This window comes from Tympanuchus pallidicinctus, unplaced genomic scaffold (assembly GCF_026119805.1).
Source record: "Tympanuchus pallidicinctus isolate F22 unplaced genomic scaffold, pur_lepc_1.0 scaffold3, whole genome shotgun sequence".
NCBI lineage: Eukaryota > Metazoa > Chordata > Aves > Galliformes > Phasianidae > Tympanuchus > Tympanuchus pallidicinctus.
In genome coordinates this window covers 78,052-101,170 of record NW_026294747.1, presented here as the reverse complement: position 1 = coordinate 101,170, position 23,119 = coordinate 78,052, and the positions used below count along the sequence as shown (strand labels likewise).

Here is a 23,119-nt window from a genome sequence, read left to right as displayed (position 1 = left end):
ATCACCTTTGGATGGTGGGGTTGGCTCAGAAGCACTTCTAGGACAATGATTTTTGAATTTGCTTCTTCAATAGTTCTACTTTTCAGTGCGAAAATCTAGTACAACTCCAGAACTCTTAACGATGGAAATGTCATCACTGACATATTTGTTGCATGAAGTGATAAAAACAGTAAAACTCAAGTAGCACACAACTCTTTAGAACCAGAGCTATACTAATTTCTCTCCTAAAAGCCTGTAGATGAGGTACAGGAATGGATGACTTCATGTTTGAGGCTACAGGAAGAGAAACACACAAAAGGTGGCTGAGAAGCTGATGCAAGGCCCAGAAGAACTGGCCAGTTGTGACATCTAGAGGAAGAGAAAATTTTCCTAAACCCCAACTGACAGTTCCTTGTGGAAGTGAACTGCAGTTTTGGTTCTGACACGATTGTTTGCACACACTGAAACAAACTGAGATGTGGTTTTGTTGCTTATAGGATGGATATGAACTGCCAGCAGATGACAAATACAGATTTCATCGGCATGCAACCATGGACTGCCTGAGAATTTTGGCTGCAGAGCACCTCAGCTGCTAAATGCTGCAGAACGAAAGAACTTTTTCTTTACCAGCTGTGGTGTCGTTCCCTGCTAGCTTTCAATGACTTAGACATTTTGCATGTGACAAAGGCTTCCTAGAGCAAGATCTGACAAAAATCCTGCTCATTAATTAGAAGGCTTTCTTTAGCCTCCTTCAGCAACCTTTGTGCAGATCTCGAGTCACCTGCTTGTACATCAGGCCCACGTAAGACAGCTCAATGTGTCATAAGACATGTTGTGGAGGTGTACAGAGCTATTTTAAAAAACGGCAATTTTATCATTTTCTGAAATTACAGGGGAAAAGTTGAGATCATTAGTGAAGCACTTAAGAACTCTAAAGGTTAAATATCTGAAAAAAAAAATAATCTGTGTTCTTTCAAAGCCCAGAATTTAAAAAGAAAATGATATCCTTTCAACAAGCACAATTAAGCAAACTGTACAGAACGATGCAAGTATTCTATATTCATCTTTGTATCTGATTTAATTTCTGCATTACTGTAAGATTTTTTTCCCTTCACAAAAAATTTCTTTTACGAGATCAAAACTAATGTACTTTATTAATGTTTTTTAACCTTATAAAAATGGCAAACTTGCTCAACTGGAACACAGTTCTTATTTCTCTATATCAAACCCATGCACAAATATGTTTTAATCACTCTCACTATCACTTCTCACACTATCCACTGCATCTGTTCTCATAGAAAGATGGAACATCACACACACACATGAGAAATTAAGTGACTTAGGTCTTTCCTGGTAATGCCCCACAACAGGATCCAGCTACAAAAGTCTGAGCTTGCCTTTGTACTTGACTGCGATGACAAACCAAGCACCCTGCTAAACCTATCAAGCACATTACTCTGTCTTTTAAGATTTAAATTCTCCAGGAGTCCATTTTGGGACCGGAGCTCTTCAACACCTTTATCAGTGTCCTAGGACAGAAGGAACAAGGATACACTCAGCAAGTTTGCTGATGACACTGAGTGTTGCAGTTGATACCACAAAACTAAGGAGCACTCAATATTTTGTCTCAAAATATGTTCAAGATTACATATTTCTTGCACCCTGCAAGAAGTAATTTAACAGTGTAGGATGACGACTGCTTCATGGTCTGAAACCCAGACAGAGAAAATAAGAAGCCATACATTTGACTCCAGAAATAATTCAGAGTCGAGTCTAAAAATAAAAGTTCAAGTCTTTCTCCTTAGCGATTTCTGAATCCAACAACTTTTCATACAAAATATTGCTGTCAAATCAAGTGAAATTAATTTACAAGATAAGAAAATGGAAAAACTGATGGAATTATACTCTATATCAAATGTTTTTTTTTGTTTTCCTTTTGCCAGGGAGTTATCTAGTGCTAACAGAAAAAATAGATCACAGTTGATTCGACTGCATTTTTTATCTGCTAGTTAAAATATTTAGTTACAGTGGAAGCATTGATTTATGGAAAGTAGAAGGCTGATAGTGTGCAGGAGGAGAAAAAAGTTATGCTTAAGACAAAAAAGAGAAGCTGTCTCTGGGGAACATCCTGGAGTATATGATAAGCAGAAAAAATTCACTGATGTTAAATTCAAACATGTATCAAAAAAAGAGTGTAAAGAACAGCTCTCAGCAGCCACTGCAGTTGGAGATGCATAAAATTCAGTGGAACATGTTCTGAAACTGAGTTCCCCTGCTCCACTAATCATGGAACTGAGCCAAACCAGCTGTAAACCATTGACAAATCCATAACTCAACACTTTTATTAACCCTCAACTATGTGCTTTCACATCCAGAAACAAAGACAGGCAAACTGAAAAGTTTCAACCTCGCTTTTACCTAAGAGTTACAGTGCTATCTATATATGTAGCCTCCATTCAATAATATGGAATCTCATCCATTAGTTGAGAGCTCTATTGATGTACTCGAGGTTAACAGACAGACATCCAAGACTTTGTAAGTGATGTTCATTAATGTCCAACTTTCCTATAATAGAACAAGTGTGCGCACAGCTTTGTAACATCAAAGCATTTGAGTTATCAAATAGTAAAAAGCTTATGATAACCTTAAAATTCAGTTACATCAAGTAGATCTTGTGAAAGAAAAGGCAGGGGATGCAATTTAACGTACATTATTAATTTAACCTCAACTTTTTACATTTACACTTGAAGTTTGCAATTTTTACTTAAGACTTGCAAAGTGCTGACTTGCTTAGAAGCTTGTCTAACCTTTCTAATTACACTAGCTAACAAAAGATATTATCTCTATCGCTGCAAAACTTGCCTCACTTTGCCCTTAGATCTTGCTGTTAGAATTACTAATATCATTACGTACTCTGTGTAATTAAAAGTATGGGAGTTACATCCAACGCAAAATTAGAGTGTACCTCTAATGACAGATAATCTGCAGGTAATTACTGATCTTTCAATAATTAGTACTTCTATTTTAGAATTCGGAACTAGTTCAATAAAAGTGGGGGGGAAAAAAAGGTTTTAACTTTTAGGGAAGCAGAAAAAACAGGTGGATATGAAACTATAAACATAGCTGGCACCAGTTAGATGGCAGAATTGACATTTGGAAATTAACCTACTTCATTCCACTTGAAGGCTCATATGCATACTCACTTTTTTCAATTCCTAATATTTTTATTAAGATAGACTTCAAAGTAAGTGATGCAGTGATGTCATAAGCAGTGAGAACACTTTAACCTAACAGCCACCTTGTAGCTCAGAGCAACAAGAATCAATCATTCCGAGCCTACTCAGATAGACACACAATACACTCGCAGCAAACAGTCTAAAACATCACTGGCTTATGCATGCATGGATGAGTCGTGTCACAAGGTTTGGAATCTTGCAATAAAAGGGAAGAATGGTCAGTAAAATTCACACTACCTTCAAGATTTTCTAAGCTTCACAGTTGTACCGTAAGTCAAAAAGAATTACCACTATACAGTTTTCAAAAGAGCGATACTTGGCTGGAAAAAAACATCCTAACAACTCACTGCAGTGTGTGGACCTAGGGACCAACACCAAACTGTGAAGAGTTGTGACCATCATGTTGACTCAGGAAAACCTTAAACACCAGACTAGCACCTACTGAATAAATGTATACATAAATTAATACACATATTATTCAGAGACCAACCATAAAGGGATCTCAAAAATAAGGATGCTTCAATATCCTTGAGGATTCCTGGTCCAAAATCTGCTTTTTTTTTTTTTTTTTTTTTAAATCCCTGCACACTGGTCTTAGCCATAATACTCAGCAAAAGCTCATGTCTATACAATTCCAGGCATGTAATAACCCCATGTCAGCAGGCACTCTCTCCTCCTGAGAGCTATCCCTAATAAGGATCTATGCTAAAAAAGACACAAAGAGAGCATTTCCTAACAAGACTTCAAACTAGTCTCACTTCTTTTTTTTTGATCCAGTAATGCAGACAAATCATTATGTCCAGCTGGCTGCCAAAATTAGCTGTTTGACCACAACTTGCTTAGACAACAAAAATGGATCCAAAAGTTTATCTAATGATACAGCAAACATTATTAGCACCCTTCTATACGCCGTTATGTTTCCTAGGTCTCCAGCTAGGTGAAAAAGTGATAGTTGTTGTTGACATTAGTCATAAAAAGTTAGTTGCCTTGCTTGAAGATAATGGGGCTTAGTTGACACTGGGCATATTGTCAGAAATATTGCCTCAAAATCTTGTGTGAGGTATTGAATGAATCTCTAGCCTTCAAAATATATCAACAGTATGCTCAGAACTGCAAGTATCAGACAATCTTATTCTTAACTTGCATATACATAAACAAATATATTTGGCATATGAGGATCACTTAAAAAAAATAAAAATCTTCCCAGACATGCTACAGCATAGTTTTAAATTAGATTTTAAAGAACAGCAATTAATAGGAGAGAGTGTGTCCCAATGCCTTCTCTTTCTGTGCAATCTTGTTGCCAGTCACAAATAACAGTTTAGTGTAAAATAAAGAAAACAGGTGGATCAGGAATAGAACTAAATAAATTGCCAGCACTGATAATCTATTTGAAAGAGGCAAATCCCTACACAGTGAAAAAGAATGCAAACGTACAAAGACTCAACCCAAGAAAGCTTCAACAAAAAGCTTAACGATGATCATTCTCAAGACAACCACGAGGCAGCACGCTGTTTTTCACTGGCCTTAACATCCCATTTTGACCAGTGAGACCATCCCAGCCAGGTCAGCACAGAAGACTTTAGTCTTCTTATGGCACACAGGGAAAGCTCTTTCTGGAGGAGGAAGACAAAACAAAACCACACTATAAGGTAGCGGAAAAACAATCTTCTTGTGTTTGAAATCATAGAAATGATTTGCTAAGCACAAACAGAATACAATTTTTTGAACATGGTAAAGATTTGAGTCTGCTTTTGAACGGTGAAGAGATGCAGATATGTGATGACATGAGAGTTTCAGTCAACTTCTACTGCTTGAGTAAGAGGATGCAAAGGAAATCATTGTCACCCAGACACACAGAGGTTCCTAGAAGGAACCTTCTTTGCTAGCCAGACTTCCAATGAGTTATGCCTATTAAAATAGAAAGCTCCAGCTTCTCTACCTATAAGGTTAACACAGCAAGGTGACAGGAGAGCTGCTCCCACTAAACTTTATTTCTTTTTATGTTCACAACGTTTGTTAGGGATATTCTACTGGTCAGACAGCTTAGTCTAGAGTTCTGTAGCATTTATGCACTTTTATTTTAAAGATAGGTACGCAATTTTTACCTTGTGTTAGTGTTAAGTGTAGTTTCCTATTTTAGAGTTCTGCCAAAAATGTAAAGATTTGTAAGACTGATGAAAATAGGCAAATTGAGACTTGGAATTGCTGAGTGATCTACTGAGAAGTGCAAAAAATTACCACGTATGGAAAATGGACTTTGCACCCTTTGTTCTTCATTATCTACAATGGTGAGACTGTGCAACAGCTCTGTTCCTTAAGCAGTTGTCACATATCCTGATGTGGCCTCCACATCTCCTTTTTTTCTACAAACTAAAACCTATGCAAAGCCTAATTCCTGGGCATTATTTATTCAAGGGTTTACAAGGCAGACTGGTATTAAGCTGAGAGAATTTCATCACAGAAAAATAGGAAGTTGGTCGCAAATCAATAATTTCCTTTATGAGAATAAAACCTCATGAGGCATTTATTATAAAAGCATCATTTTCCTCTTCTGACAAGTAGCAATTTTTTCCAGCACTGAGAAATTTTTTTCCCACAGATATTGCTATCAGGCTGAGGATCTTCTCCTTTTCTATGTAAGCTCTTGGATAAGAACCATTAATATTTCTGTCTGCTTCCATAACACAGTGTAATAAAATATTTACCAACTGGATATTCACATTACTGGATTATTGGGGGGGGGGGGGGGGAGAGATTTACTATATCAAGATGTTTTCTGGCCACAGTCTATGACTGACTTATATTTTCTGGTCAAGTTCTTAACTATAAAAAAAAAAGGAAAATGAAAAAGCATGTCTTAAGATCTGAAGAGAGTTGGACAACCAGTGCTGGTTGTTTTAAAACTTGGTCATTTTAAAACCTGGACAAAGAACAAGCATTCTGCTCTCAGTACCATAGAGCTTTACAGTAAATAGATGCTGATAGATGCTGATGCAGTCCCCATCAGTGCAGTATTTTCCACCACTCCTTAGCACTATGGGACATCAGTAGGTATTTATAACTTTATTATTATCCATGAGCCAGCTTTTCAGAAAAAAATAAAATGGAAAACAAAAAACCAAAAAAGAAAAAAGCACTGTCTAATGACAATGTAAAAGGAAGTGCTCGCTTATATCTGGATATCTGCTTGCCCAGCAATGTTCAGATTGCCTTGAGAGACAGCCTGCCATACTAATGCACATTTACATCTTCTTCCTGACTCGTTTCCATCAACATTTAAAAAAATTACAGAATTGCTAACTGAACAATTCCTGTGTAGCATAAAATATATCTTCATCCAATAGTGATAGCCAAATTCTAAGCTCCATCTTTTTTAAAACTTGACTTCAGCATTCAACTATTTATCAAATAGAACAAGAAATGTCAACAGAATCAATAATGAAGACCTTATGTTTATAGAAGATAGATCATCACAAGAAGAAATGGAAGGAGATGCAGAACTGAAAAGAAAGCTTATAACCAAAACTATACCAGTACATATCTTTCTATAGGAAACTACAAGAAATTATATCATAAACAAATCGATTAAAAATGAACAGGAGAAATGAGCAAAAGCAAAATGTGCTAAAGGAGTTTTGTTCCTCCCCCTTTTGAGTCCTCAAAACAGTGAATTTTAAATGAAGAGAGGAAAAAAGGGCAAAATACCATGATGAAGCTAAAACGAAGAGATTCAAGGCTAAAAATCTCTAAACTAAAACGCATTACTCCTAAGAGCATTTATTTTGAGGATATTCTTGACGAAAATTATTAAGTATTCTGGACAAAGCTGCCAGTGGTTTGAATTCAGCTGTCACGATTTGCTTCCTCATGGCATATTAATGCTCACATAATTAATGTAAGACCAATGGTTTAAGAGGCCAGCATCTTTCTGTTGATGGTTGCTTCCTCTCTCTGAGGTACGGATGCACGCACAGGACATATAAAATATAAATGTACATTTGGCAGCTTAATGAGCATGCTGCTAATGAACTCCAATCTCCCAAGCAGACAGAAATGGGCTGTGTCAGGACCCCAGATGAGTGCAGGGGAAGAAATAGCTTCTCATATTCAACAGTAAGATACTGCTACTAAAGCTCTGCCCTTCTTTCTGGCTGCTCATTCTCTCCCTGCCTCTCTGGAAGACCTGAAGGGCTCTGAGGAGCACGGATAAATTCCTCTCTGATGCTCCTCTTAACGGCACAGTCTTCTACAGAGAGTGTTGGAAAGCTGACAGGCAAACTAGAAACGCTTTTGTCATCTACAACCTGAAAGCAAGGATGGGAAGGAAGGAAAGCAGACCACAATAAATTACATAGGTACCTGGGTCACAAGGAATAAACCAATCAGGAGCCATACAAAAATACATATTTGCATGGTAAGGAAATCTAGTCATGAAGTCTGCTCTTCCTTGACGGACCTTGATGGGGTGCACATTTCATTCCTTCATTCCAAACATCTGCCATTGCAGGCATCATTGGAGAGCACAATATATAAGTAGGGTACAAAGCAAAAGAGAGAGGGTTTGTCTACATCAAATCCTAACTTTGTTCAATACTTCATTTTCCACAGCATTTCCCAGATGCTGAGAGAAACACCCTTGGAATCCTACAGTAATGTTATTCCTTCTAGTTGCCTGTTCAGGAATTGAAAGCCTCAGGAATGAAGCTTGTCAGAAATGCTCCAAATGGGGACTGTACCACAGGAAATCCAAATGTTCACGGGATCAGAATTTGCTTGAAATTTTACCAACTCTTCTGAGCCTTCACGCTCATCTACCTTCCAAACTGGCCTACTAAAAGCCCCAGTAAAAAGCAAGTGGTTGTCAGTAGAAACAAGTGAAGAATTATCAACATCAGAAAAAAATAATAAATTAAAATAATTATACCCTAATTATTCCACCTCTGCACAGCACTTTCAGTTGATGTCTTCTGCAAGCCTCAATATGAACAGCTTCAGTATTCGCTGGTAAAATTTAGAAGAGAAAGCAAATGTTACTCCTTCTCAAACACTTTTTCCACAGTAGAATTTTAAAAAATCCATAAGCACAGGCTTCTTGGTTTTGGTCCTATTGATGGACTCTAAACTTCAAAAGCCATCTTTATTTATTTATTTACTTATTTATTGTCCTAATTCATGGACAGATATCACAGTTCTACTTCTTCTATTGCCTTTTTGAAGAATTTTACCTTATGAGTTTTGCTCCTTTGAATCAATGGTTCTACATTCCAAAAGGAAAAGCTGAAGACATCCCTGCACTTCTGATCTTCTGTGGCATATCAACATGCCTGCCTAGAATATAACAGAGCTGAACAGAAGAGCTGTATAAAACTCTCTTGGTTTGGAAAATATCCTCTCTACTGCTCAGTGTATTAAAAAGGCTGTCCATTTTAATGAGCCACAGACATCATGTGTTTGAAAAATGAAATCTGGTAAGCAGATAGCACAAAGCAGTTTCCTGTTTCTAGTTGTTCCTCAGTTTTTCTTTTTCTTGGAACTTTACGTAGTGCTTTGTCAAGAAGTCATATGTCTAATATTTCTGACTGACCATCCACACCAAAGATGCTTGTTCTTTTTATTGCAAGACTTTCAGGGCAGAGCAACCCAGGGCTACTCTGAAAGAATTTTAAACAACTGTAGGACTGTAGTAGAGCTGGTTAACCTCAGACAGAAATTAGTACTTGTAAAAATGCTTCTCAAGGCCTTTCTCAGATGCCAAAGCTGTGGCCCATTACTCACTCCAGAGTCACCACACCACAACTGGACATACAACTACAGGCATGGACCAAGATGGCAAACAACCTGGCAGATGCCAGACAGAGCTCACTCTGGTCACTAGAACAGTTGGCTCTATCAGAGAGCTCAGGTACCTCTGCTTGGCATTTGTCTGTGGAGCATCCATTGCCAAACAAGTAGTTAGTGCTGCTGTCAAGTGCTCTGCATTGCCCTAGCTTGCCTTTGCACCCTTCTCAGTACAGATCTTCGACAAGCATTTGGCATTAATGTCACTGCTGGTTAACCAGTCATGTGAGTTATCTGAAAATCTCTCTTGTTCTCCCATCTCCAAAGCATATGATTTTATTTATTTATTTTTTTTTCAGAAACCCAATGTACGAAGATAATGAAAAGGAAACAAAATTAAGAAAAGATATTAACAAATAAATATTCCAAAGTAATTTACGATAAAGTGCAACTCATAGTCAGACTTCTTGGTTATCGACAAAAAGGAAGTATTTCAGTAATATAAATAGATTCACTAATAACACGTGCATTCAAAGTTAAAGCTTAGCTGAGGATGACCATGGAATGGCAGAGGCTGGAAGGAACCCATGGAGGTCAGTGGTCCTGAGCCCCTGCTTGGGAAGGGCCACACAGAGCATCTGGGTCATCCCACCACCACATCTGGTCAGGGCTAGAGTCTTCACAACCTCTCCAGGCAACCTGCTCTGGTGCTCAATCACTCTCCTTTTTAATCCTCTTTTGCAAAAAAAAAAAAACAACCATGAAAACAAACAAATAAAACTTGGTAGGAAATATTAGAATTTCTTTTATTACCTGCTTAGCTCCACTCCTATTTATTTCAAATCTATCCTCATCTTTCTACTTTGTAATACTCCAGTTACTGAAAAAGTCACAAAAAGCTCTATGAAAACCTTCCAGAAACAAACATAATTGCTGGTTAATTAAGCAATGGACAGTAATTTGCTGCTGCATTGTTTGCTGTATACAATCGATCTCATACTTATTTCTCAATTTAAAACATAAAGTTCGAGAAGCTTCTATCCTACAGCAGGAAAAAAAAAAAAAAATGAACAGAAAGCTAGCACTGATCCCTAACAGCACATTAAATTCATTTCAGAATATCCTAAAAAGCAGATCCTCCACAAATCCAATTCCCAGTCACCCACTGAATTCCCATTGTAATCAGTGGGGTATGTCAGACTGCCACGTGGACTGCATCCATAAAATCTCACAATTATTCTTCAATTTTACCCTCAAATACTCAAGACAGTTTCCAAATCAGACACCATGAAACACTTTCAACCTCAAATGGCTTTCAGGACAGCAGTCACGACAAGTGCCTTCTGACGACAGCCTGGTTTCCTATTCAGTTTTTCATTTTATTTAGATACTGGATTCCTAAAACAGCAACTTCAAAGTTCTGTGTTTCTGAAAACGTGAATTATTAATAGCAACACAGTTAAGCTCCTGTACATTATTCATTTATTCCCATTTGTGCATCTGATAATTTTCTCCTCCTTTTTCACTCAAGCTTACGTGCAAAGAAAGCCCACAACAGCACGAGCAATGCATCGGTGATTCCCCAAAAGACAACAGCACCTCATTACTGCAATATAAGCAAACTGCCAAACAAACCAACAAGTGTTGTAGCATCCTCAGATGCTCTGCCCCCACATCTCAGTGCATCTCCTGCAGCTCTGGACATAGTTTTGTCAGCTTGTTAAAGATTTAAGTACTGAAGTACACTGAATTCCAATACCTTTTAGACAGCATTATGAGAATAACTCCTACCAATTACTGCAGATTAGGGATCCAAGTGCCATCAAACATCCTGATAGAAAACTTGCCTGCATCTTGGAAAATTCAGCAATCCAAAGTCCCTCAGGTGTTGCAGTATTGAGTGGGATTTCACCTGGACAGATTGGAAGTGCCAACCTTCCTCTACAAAAGGATCAGTCAACAGTGAGCCCTCAGAGATCCTGCAAATGTTTACTGAATGCGTGACATACACTCAAAGTCAATTTTTAATATAAAGATTGATCTCTTGTCTTGAAACATATCAACAGAATCTAAGTTTTCTGCACAGGACTCCCTCCAAGCCTCAGATAATTCGGAATCCAGAAATATATTTTACCATGATTCATTTTAAAGCATGATTTCAAGAAGAACACAAGCATTTTAAGTGAGGTACATGGGTTTTGTGTTTTAATTTTAGCTGAAAGATCCAGCTTTTTGCAGTGCATTCTGACATACACATTTTCACATTCATGTGGTACCTGCAGGGGGGTTGGACTCAATGATCTCTGGAGGTCCCTTCCAACCCCTACAACTCTGTGATTCTGTGATTCTATACTTGGCTCTATGCGAAGTTGCATTCAGTGCTTTTCACATCCTAGCGGAGTAATCTTTAAAAGCTGAAGGCTAACTGCTCCAGTCTGTTCCTTTGTCACCTTTCTTTTAGCAACTGACTTGGAAATCAATAGCACTACAATACACACAGTTCAAGATGCTCTGTCTGTATGCAGGACTTGGCATTATTTTATATATCTGTCTGTCTATCCACCTACCACTCCTGTCTCTCTGCATTGTTACTCCTCTTTCTACATTCTCTTTTATTTACTATTAGTTGCTTTAAAGCTTTCTCCCCATAGCCACTCAATACATTCATGAATTTTGGACTTAGGATCACTTGCTTTGTCTACTGTTTCATTGCTTAACTCCCTTTGCTCTTTTGTTGCAATTTTTTCATACCATGAAATTCCTTTTTGAATGACTTCACAGAAAAGAAAAGTAATGGACTGCCGCACAGTAGCAAGGAGATAAGAAGGAAAATAGGTTTTTTTTTTTCCTCAAAATGTGATTCATGAAATTGGCTATTTAAACCATGCACTGGTTTAATAAAGCAGCAGAAGGAAAAAAAAAGGCAAACTTGGCACATATCACACCTTCTGGGTTAGAAAGACATAGTGAGGAATTTACTCAGCAAACAAAAGAGTAGTAAGGAATAAGTAACTTCTTTTGAGCAAGGGTGACACTAATAACTCACACAAGCACTGACATTTCTAACATTTTCCAGCTCACAAGCTTGCCATCATCACAACAGTTACCTGGAGCATAAATGACTACTAACTGTGATACAAGGATGAATTTTTCAGTGAAGATCTGTGAGTGCTCCACTTTCTTCTGGTGACGCATGCTCTTGGAGTAACCAGCGCTACACTGAAATCCAGAAAGAACTGCAGCCCAGAAGCAGGAAAACCCATCCACCTTCCTGTTCTATGCCGTTACTAATGAAAAAACAAACACCATGCGGGGGCATGTTGCTGTTGAGAAGTGATTTCTGGAGACAATCTCCATATGGTTTACTCTTCAAGACACATTCCCTTGCCTACACTGGAAGCTAAATCAGCACGCTTCCATGGCTTCTGCTTTTTCAAGGGATCCTACCTTTAAACAGACCAAAGAGTCACTCATGAATGTTGTTTTTCCCTGATGTTTGCATATTGGAGGTAACCAAAAAGCATAACCAAGATATTAGCTTCTTCAAAGTCCCATTTATAGTAAATGAATCGAGAATGAAGCTGTGACCTCAGCAGTCAGCTGAACGACTCCTCACTTCAGCCACACTGGCTTCAAGTCTTCATAAGACAGATGATAACTCAAACTGAGGTAGACGCAGAATCTCATTCTGAGCGAACAGTGATGAATTTGCACGCATTGAGTTGTTACAGTTGTTAAAATATATTGCTACATGCTGTAGCTTAGCTTTGAAGTTACACTCATCTTCAATAAATAATCTATCACAATATGTTTTACGATGTATAGAACTGAATATACTATTAAACGTGCTTGATGAAGGAAATATAAGATTTGTACGCGGGGTTATGCTGTATATGTATCACGCTTTCTGAAAACCTCATTGAGTGAGTCAAGACAACACAGCCACCATCTCTGCCATAGATAGGTCCAAACAGACAATTGGAGACCTTCCTGTAGCTCAACCAATTTGGATTTCACTTGGTTTCTGTTATTTCCCTTATTTTTCAGTGAAAAAGACGTCATTACTTTGTTGCTACTTTGCAGACTGCAGAGCTTGGGACCTGGGTCTCTGGGTGCTCCCTACTGTGGCAACCATTCCATTTCTCATGTCTGAAATCATAAAGTCTACTTAATTGTAAAATGTTGATTTAACAAGTCCAGTATATTACAACATTGTTACAAACACTGTATTTAATCCATACTCTCATTTGTTTCATATATCATATATATGATCTATAATATGAGGATATAGTAGATTTCAAAAAGGAAAAAAGCAGAATGAACCAACCTAAATACGAAGGCAGAACTGGTGGTGGTAATTTTGTGGTGATATTCAATGAAACACAAATAATAAAATAAGAATTCTAAACAAAACCACAGACGTGCTGAGGGTGCACTCGATGCCATCATCTGTGTAATTGATGGAGATGTTGAAGAGCACCAGTCCCAAGACCGACCCCTGAGGGACACGGCTTGTGACCAGCCTCCACCCTGATGCAGAGCCATTGATCACAACCCTTTGGCTGCGTCCGGCCAGCCAATTCTCAATCCACTGAACCATCCTTCAAATCAATACCTCTCCACTTTAGAGAGAAACATGTGGTGGGGGACTATGCCAAAGGCCTTGCAGAAGTCCAGGTAGATGACATCTATCTCATTCTATGTATTTGTTCAGAGAAGAAAAATACAGTAACAAGGTTTCTACAAGACTCACACATCAGCATAACAGAAGGTTAAATATCTCACAACAATACAATCCGGTATAAAAATACATCTTACGAGCCATTCTAAGATGTCTGACTGAAAAAGATGAAGTGCACCTTACACTGTGTAGCAGTACCAAACAGTAAATAGAAGAGAAAATACATTCCAGAGTAAATGTTAACAAAAATAGGGCCTCGCATTTCAGTGCTCCGCTAGAGCATTATAAATGGCACAGCTTGAAAACGGTATCGTTTTAAGGGAGGGTGTTAATAGCTGTGCTGCTCCCAGCTTTCAGAGTCAGGAAGAGGACAGCTTTGAAATTTTTTGTAGAAGCTAATTTGCTACTTGGAATGGAAATGAAAGAGCTGAGCCATAGAAATGCTTTTCCTCACACGGATGTGAAAACTTGTTCTGCCTGTGCCTGGGAACAACGTATAAAAGTCACCATTTCTTATGAATTTGCCAAGGACAGAATTGCATTTCTAGTAATTTCAGCAACCTCTTTGGATTACTAATTGCAGTGAGTCCACCAGTGCCACTGAAGTGTCAAACTTCCTTGGAGAATTACACATGACAATCTTATTTAGAAGCCCAAGCTTCTGAATACTGAACACTCCAGAGGAACTTATATTTAAAAAAATGTAATCTTTACAAACCCTCATTTAAAGTCATAACTGAATGCAAATTAAATTCACAAGTTATTCTATAAAGAATTTGGGTCATGTAGATCTTAAAATTACTGTAAAACATAATGACAGCAGAAAAGTTCCACTCCGCTACAAAGCTTGAATGCATTTGCAGGGGGCAGTAAATGAGGCAACAAGTGCTACCATGTAGGGAGAAGGACTGCAGCTCAACAGAGATCACAGAATCATTAAGATTGGAAAGACCACTAAGATCACGAGTCCAGCTGTCCAACCATCACTCCACCCAGCCCTCAAACCATCCTACCCGCACTACAACTTCAGCACGCTAACATAAGAGAGATACAAAATGTTGTCACTGATCGGTTCCATGAGCATATCGTCTGCAGGAATACCTGATGTGCTCAGAAGGCAGGCGACTTCAGGATGAATTCCCCGAGGAGCTAAATCAGCACAAAGAGCAGACACAGTGCGCTCTGAAGTTGCTGAAAGCCTTCCTGTGCTGTTACACAACTTGAACAGTGATGAACAGTGGATGAGAAGCACCTCAAGCCAGGCGGTGGATTTTAGTCTGCAGTTTGTGTTCTTAAAACTCATACGCAGTGCTAAAAGCAGCTGTTTACAGTGCGAATGTATTCTCTTCTATTTCTCCCAGCCTTATACTCTTTCTGTAAAAGGCTCTGATAAAGGTATTAAAAAAACAACAACAACAACAACAGGCAATAAGAGCACCCAGCAGAGCGTGCAGGAAATTGCAGTCTGTATATCAGGACTAAAGATGCAAGTATTAAATTTTAAAGCATCATTATTGCCTTGACCTACACCCAAAACGTAGGTTTGAGCTTCTGTCAGGCCAGAAACAGCCCACTCACTGCAAAGCACCTGCCTCTTCCAAACCCCAGGCTGCCTTTCCTACTGAAGCATATCATCTTCCAGAAAAGCTTCCTAATGAAACAGGCACTGCCACTGCTTTGCACCACTCCTGTATCCATTCCAAACACCACAAATTCTACTACAAGGCTTTTATGCCCTTCATTTAAAAGAGCATCATTCCATCATGACTGAGATCAACTACCAAATCCCAGACAAGTGCTTTGCCCTGGAATTATTCAGACACAAATTGTTCACAGAGATCATCTTGGTCTTCAGCAACAGTCTCATTCTTACCTGTCCCTTCTGGATAATTGTTTATTAATCATTAGTTTTAAGCAAGACCATATCTTGGTATTGGAGGACAGAGATTTTTTTTTCTGTTCCAAAGAAATGAGAAACATTTCTTTCTTTTTCCCTCTGATGCAATTCTTAAGAGACCATAGTTTCAATCGCCTTCTGAAGAGATGATAGAGGTGCAACGTAGTTGAACATATATGAGTTGAACATATATTATATATGAGTTGAACATATATTAAGTATGAACATATATAATAAAATGTAATAAAAAATCTTTGAGAATATTACTGAGGAAAGTAATTTCAGAAAAAAGCAGCTCCTGCCACAACAGAAGTTAAAAATAGCAACCAAATACTCTACAGATGGCTCAACAGATCTAATGCACTACTGTGCAGATGTGGATTAGTCTACCTCCAGGACATTGCTCTTTTTATAGGGATACCTTCAGGTCAAAACAAGGGAGCAACAAACTGGAGATAAAGTAGAATGAGACACTTCTTTCAAATCTCTGAATGCCTTTTTCTAACAGCACGTTGTGCTATAGTGCTGCTTCCGAAAACGATGGGTTTCACTCCTCGTGAAGAGGACACAACCTGAAGAAGGAGCAAGACAAAACCATGCTGTCACATTACAACTGGCAAAACCATGCTGTCACTCCCACGGCAAACACCTCCTCCCTCTATCAAGAGGGGAAAACAAAAAGAAAGAAAACAAACTCTACCCAGAAACAAATCCTTGGGGTATAAATGCAGTTTTTTCCATATTTTTCTCACTGTTGAGGACATCCCTAGACCCAAGAGGCTGGAGAACCTGCTCCAGTGTTTTCCAAGCCTTGGAAAGCTGGCATTGGTACAAACACTGCTACTTGTCTTCTCAGCTGCAGAAAAGTGCTCAGAGTAGGAAAACAAAATGTTCCCTAATCCATTCCATCTTGATCATAAACATTACATCTCTGAATATTACCTTATCTGGCAGCAGGTACACAATCTCTGTATTAAAAATTAAAGCATAAAATATCTACTTTTTCATGAACCATTACTTTTATTGCTTTACATCTTTCCTATTGGATTGTGAATCTACCTCAAAATAATTCCCTTTCAATTCCCCAAAAGAAATGAAGCTCAGACTTAACACAAGTGAAGCATGCAAGGAACAGCTGTGATGGGCAGCTGGACATTTCATGAGGATTACCACTGTGTCTCTAAAATAGGGAATGTAAGGCAGTGCTTTGAGAGCATCTACAAAAGAAAATCGTGCATTCGGTCAACATCTCAGCTACTGTAAGTTCAAAAAAACACTAACTGAAATCAGGAGAATGACACAAAATACCAAATTTGAGGAAACTAAAGATAACGCCACGATGCTCTGCTGCTGAGAGATCAGTGCCCACCAACAACAGGGTGCTGGATTCTCTACTTCAATTCCCTGTGATTAGATCAGGATTTCTTAACCGTTATTCATGGTTGCTTGGTTTTTCTGCAGCCTTTTGCCCACAATTTCAAGCTGTCCTGCCCCATGCCCAGAAGCAGTAAGTTGAGAAAAAGCCAAGACTCAACTCCCTTAGGTACATTCAGAACAGTAGATAAGACGATCAGGAAAGAGATGCACATCCCAGTCAGCCTAATGCAGGCTACAGAGCTCCCTAGGAACATTCTTGCTCCAAAAGCATTTTTCTCAAGGCCTTATTGCAGGTTGGGCACCTTTCTCAGGATTTCTGCAGGCAGGAGAACAACCAACACCTCATCATTATGTCACTGGTTCAAAACATGAGATTATTATGGAGTTTCACGAGTCCCACAAGCATACAATTTCTTAAACCCTGCCATGCAGTTCGGTTTGAAGCAATTCAGTAGCATACCTGAACTTGAACATTAAGAAGTTCGTTTTCAGGTACTTTCCCCCTACCCCCAAATTCTAACAGAACAGCAGAATGGCTCTTGTAGAGCTGTGGCAAGGACTCTAGAGCCAGCCCATCATTGCTGCGTATGTAAAAAGATGGTTTTGAATAATCATAATTTTCAAAGAGGATTTATGCCATGGCTCGAAGTAACTTGATGCTTCTATAAGCATCCACGATACGCAGGGGGGGGGGAAGATTTTTTTTATACTGTTAACTTTGCTTTTGACAAACGAGACCACTTACAAGTTGTAACAGCACCACTCATTACTGCACATGAGACAGGAGGTAAATGCAAAACGTCTGCAGCGAAGAACTACATCTATTATGGGATTACCTGAATGGAACAAGCACTTTGAATTATTGATTTTGCACTGACTGTTCAAACAAAAGAACTTGAATGAGGCAAAATCCAATAAGCAAGCTTATGAGTTACATATGACCAAGTTATCACAGACTGCAAAATCAGGGGAAAAAGAACTGGGTAACAGCTGAAATGTGCTGGCAGCAAATCTCCATTTCACCTCGTTGGATGGCGTAGAAGTAGAAATAAAACACCACAGGGGGAAAAAAAAAAAAAACACAAAAAAACGTTACTTCAAAGATTATCTAAAAAAGTGCGAGTTGGCTGAGGAAATCTTTTTTTTTTCCTCACGACGGCATACAGCAACGGCTCTACAACACCTCTATGCCACCTCCCCTCACAGCTGCACCTTCGTACGCGTCGGGAAGCAAATCCTGCGTGCCGACGACATGCACCAGCCCGCAGTCCCGCTCCCACGCCGCCAGCCCCCGCACCAGAGCGGAGCTCCCGAGCCCGAGGGCTGCCACCGACCTTTCTGCTGCCTGAAGGACTGGATGGAGCCCGAATGATGGACCATCTTGGCGCTCGGCAGCCCGCCGGCTCCCAGCCCGCTGGATGCGGGGCGGTGGCGGGAGGCGGCAACCCGGCTGCACGGCCCGCCTCAGCACGGCTCGGTCCGCCCCGCAGCCGCCGTTGCTGTGGGAACGGGCGGAGCGGCAGGAGGAATGGCGGCGGGGCCGGGCGGGATGAGGCTGCTCGGGTCCGACGTCCTCTGATACCGAGCTCTGCTTTCTCCGGCCTCTCTGTAACCCCTTCTCTTGCTACATATATAATACATTCACCATCCCTGGATATGTTTAAAGACCGTTTGGATGCGGCGCTCAGGGACGAGATTTAGCAGAGGGTTGTTAGACTTAGGGTAGTATGCTTAGGTCGTGGTTGGACTCGATGATCTTTTCCAACCTGAGCAATTCTATGCTTCCTTGGTTCTCTTTTGGAGAGATCAGGGGTTACAGACGAGGTTACTGAAAGCTGAGTGCAGGAGTTGTCCTTCCTCTGCAAAGTCTTGGATGCCTTTACACCTATACAAGTTTCAGCCTCTCCCTCCTTGTCGTGACTTGCCCTGAGCTTTTTTGCATCTATACCTTAAAACTCAGAGACTGGATGAGACTGGAAACAGTCATTAAAAAAAGACACTGAATTGCACACCAGGTCTTGATAAAGCCCATTCGTGGTGTTACTGATGTTCTAATTTCCTTTTTCTCCAAAGTGCATGACAAGAAAATAATTCCAGCTACTGAAAGATGCAACATGATGAACTTTAACCCCCTTCTCTGCCTCCCCCTGTGTGCAAGGCTCACTCCGGCTTGTGCTGCATGGTAGTGCTCAGTTTAAGAAAGGATGAAGAAACCATAATGCTTTGAAGAAATTATCCCACTCATTTGTCAGTCTCTGGTTGCTTTCTGCATGCTGAAGAGATGAGGCATTCCTCTGCACTCCTGCAACCTCAGGAAATCTTCCAAAGCTGCTGGGAGCAGCTCCTTCCTGCTGAGGGACAGCACTGTTGGTGTTGCACAGCAGACTGAAGCAAGAGGAGCCAAGTAGGTAAGCTGGCTCTTACTGATTGATCAGTGCTGGATCATAAGGAACAGAGCAAAGGAAGATGTAGACTTAAGTCCTCATTCTTTACCTACAAGATTTAGTTCTAACGTTAGGATGAAGAAGTAGGAAATAAAACCCAGCAACTAAATGTCACCAGGGAATGAAGAAAATATAAACATAATGCATGCTATAAACATAGTCGTAAATAAACTTATCATGTGTGCAAACAGATATGGTTCTTCACCATAATAGTGTAATCCTTCTAAGGTTGTAAGCCAGACTTATTTCTCCAAAAGACTTTGGCTGATGCCTCTGACTTACAGGTGAGGAAGAGGAGCAAAACTCCTCCTGCTCCCTTCCTTACCAGGAGGATGACAGTTGTCTGCTCTTGTGTGATAATAACCTACAAAATGCTGAGGCTAAAAAAAAAGGTGCTAGCAACTAGGATCACAGTCTAGAGTTGTTCTCTCCTACGCCCTCACAAAAGAGGTTGTCAGCTACTTGGTACTCAAGGCCATCCATCCAGTTCCACAAACTGATATAGAGGGTTACTGAGCTCCCAGATTCAAACAGATTCATCAACCCTATCAGCGTACAGAATGATAGGGAGAGCAGGAAAGGCTAAGGTAATGTCCAGAAACTCAGTAGAGGAATTAAGCCTGAAGACAGAAAAGTGTTGTTTTTCTACTTGTATCTTTGGAATAAAGCTCTATTTCTAATAATAGGTGGTACATATGTATGAGACCACCAGTATGACAGCTGGGGGGGGTAGGGGCAATGTCTGCAAAGGGAAGTAAAATTACCTCTACAAAGGTGGATTAAAATAAATCCTTGATGATGTCAACTGAGTAAGCTCAATAGTGAGCAAATATGATGATATTTCAATCTAGAAAACTAATTATTTGGAAAAAGAATCAAATTTATCCAGTTTTGATAATATTTTTAGAGTACACATAACAGAGAACAGCTATGAATTGGTGGCTAAGAAATTTAGGAAATGCATAAATTCTTCTATTTTCAATTCTTCAGACTAAACTAAACTCAAAAATCTACACTCACATTCGCTCATGAATAATCTATCTTTTGAAATCCTTAGTTGTATTACGCTAAGACTTATGTTATCCTCCACTGTGACATTTTATAAACCATTTTTAAAACAGATCGTAACTTTGGACTTGATGAAGAGATCGGGATCAACCAGAACTAGACTTAAACCCTTTAACTCTGTAATTGCCGTAACTAAAATCATGATTCAAAAGCTAAAAGTTGAAATACTTGGACATGTTGAGCTTTGGGGTATTCAGTTTTGACATTAAGTCTATTTTATAGATAGATTTGAAGACTCAGACGCCTTTTTCATGAGAGGATAGGTGATAAAATAAGTTGCTGCCTAGTTGCACTTCATTATGCTATATGTAGCTCCTTACATATGTTGGTATTTCTTGGGATTTTAGTTTCCAATTTTGTTTTGTTTTGCTCTGTATTTTCTTTTTTGTGTTTTGTTTGTTTGTTTGTTAAGAAAACACTACATAAAGAGTGATGTTTAAAATTGAACTTTGTACCTCTATAGCACTTTTCAGAAAATCACATGAAATTAAAACCTTAAATTAAACTATCCCACAATAGGCATCATATGCCAATTAATACATTTCACACAGAAATGCAGCCATCTCAAAAACGAATTATAATCAGCTGTTACCTATTGTCCAGAAAGAAAACTAAGCTTCCTCCAGCAAAAACTCGTAAGGTTCAACAAGCGCAAGATTCTGTACCTGGAAAAACTCCATATTTCAATTCAGGCTGATGAGAAGGTTATGGGAAACCCTCAAGGTTATGGGAAAGACCAGCCAACTGTGCACTTGCATCCAAGTAAGGCTGATGTTCAGAGGAATGTGGCCAACAGATGAAAGGGTTATTAACCTCCTTCACTTGGCACCACTGTAGCTGCACATAAAATTCTGTCTAGCTTTGCCTTTCCACACCATCTCAATTCAGGAATGGCATTGAAAAACCGGGTTGTTGCCCTCTGGACTTTCTCTGATATGGTCAGAGATCTCTAATGAATAAATAGTGGGAAGCTGAGGAAACTGGGCTTAAATGGATGTAAAATGCGCAAGAAAACAATAGAGAACTGTTGAGCCCAGCTCTTGCAAGGAGCTCCCTACTATTTTAAAGCTCTGCAATTCATCTTGTTTGATATTTACAGGTTTTCTTTAGTAGAAAAGTAAATTATTTTTAAATGTTCTGCTCTTACTGAAACCAGTAGAAATTTTCCCACAGAGATGAGCATATTGAGGAGGTCCCTCCTTAAGTCTGATAAAGCTGTCAGTCACAACACAGACATTGTGGAAAGCAGATTATGGAGCTAAAGTGTGCAATCGATGATTAAAAAATGGGACATTTCTGTACAGATTTTACTTGGTGTTGCTAAGACACAAAGCCTTTGAATCTCACTGAGATTTTTAAGGTTTCCACATTTTAAGATTTCATTTCTATGGTAATTCAAGGGGCCTTTTCTCTCTGGCTAAATAGAATTTTCTTGTATCTGTGAGGTTGGACCCATGTTCTCTGCCTAATATAAAGCATTTAGGCCTAGACTTTGTAGCTCACTGTAATTGCATGTTTATTTTTAAGCTTGTGCTTTACAGATTCGTGTTCATATCCTTACACAGAGTTACTTTTCCAGTTTTGTCCACGATTTATCCACTAAACACTAGAAACAGAAGGAAATTTACCGTATATATTTAGCATAATTTAATTTCCTTCAACAAAGAAGCTCCATTTTGTTCTGAAATATTTGGGCCAAAATAGAAGTTTTAGGAGTTTGGCATCCTTGTACGCAGAATATGCTGTAATCCTTGGAACAGACCTCATCAGAAGTGAAAAGATGGAGAAAAGTCATTTTCCCAAAACCTCTTCTGTAACAATGAAATGATGAAGAAAGCCCTGATGTCAAGAAGCAGGTGAAGAGGATGAAACAAATATAATAATAGCTTCTAATATATAAGCCTATCCTAATTTCCAGATAGACAACTTTCAGCATAATCATATTTTTGTTTTCTGTTTTACACCTCTTTTCTTATTTCACATCTTAGCTGAAGGACAGCAAGAAAGATTGTCATGCTCCAGCTCTGCAGTACCAAGCCCAGAAAGTGTTGTGATGAATTTCTGTTTCTAATTAGCAGCCTAATCTGTCAGTAAAGAATGCGATTAGAGATTAATGAAAATCTCTATCAATAAAATTAACTGTTGTCTACTGCCTGCTTCCACTGTTTTGACCTTGTGTGAAAGCTTCACATCTTTTCTTTACAACCTGGAGAATGATATAGGAGTAACCAAAACCTTAAGAATTTGCTTTAGATATTACTGCTTCATGCATTTCTGATAGCCTTTCATTACTTCCAAGCTTGTTGTGTTCAGGACCTCTTTGTTATTTTTTTTTTGATTCATAAATGCTTGTTCTTCCAAATACATTTTTTTCTACCTTCCTTACACACACACACACACAAAAAAAAAAAAAAGAAAAGAAAAAAAAAAAAGAAAAACTCAAGAAAAGGCAACTTACAAGATGTTAAAAGGAGCAGGAAGAAAGTGGAAAAAAGAAGAGGAATTAACAGTTTAAATGAGCATAGCCAGGCATTTGAGGTGCACTCCACTTGCAGGTCATTTCGCTGTCCCCATGCAAAGCAAGATGGAAACAGTTCCGCAATAGTATCTGAGTTTGGTATGTAACCTGCATGTGGAGGAGAAGTTAAGTTTGTAG

General features: G+C 39.1%; 1 protein-coding gene across 5 annotated transcripts in view; it reads right to left on the bottom strand.

Annotated features, from left to right (window-relative positions):
• The window catches only part of ANO3 (anoctamin 3), a 160,176-nt gene that overhangs the window by 93,205 nt on the left and 43,852 nt on the right, over nt 1-23,119 (bottom strand). The window contains exon 1 of one of the 5 annotated variants that reach the window (XM_052694406.1): nt 18,286-18,402. The exons of 3 other annotated variants lie outside the window; for them this stretch is intronic. In XM_052694406.1, coding sequence (XP_052550366.1) covers nt 18,286-18,331 — 46 coding nt within the window. In that variant the 5' untranslated portion in view covers nt 18,332-18,402. Of the gene's footprint in view, nt 1-4,652; nt 4,790-18,285; nt 18,403-23,119 lie in introns of those variants that run through there. One more of the 5 variants, XM_052694408.1, reaches the window with a different exon arrangement.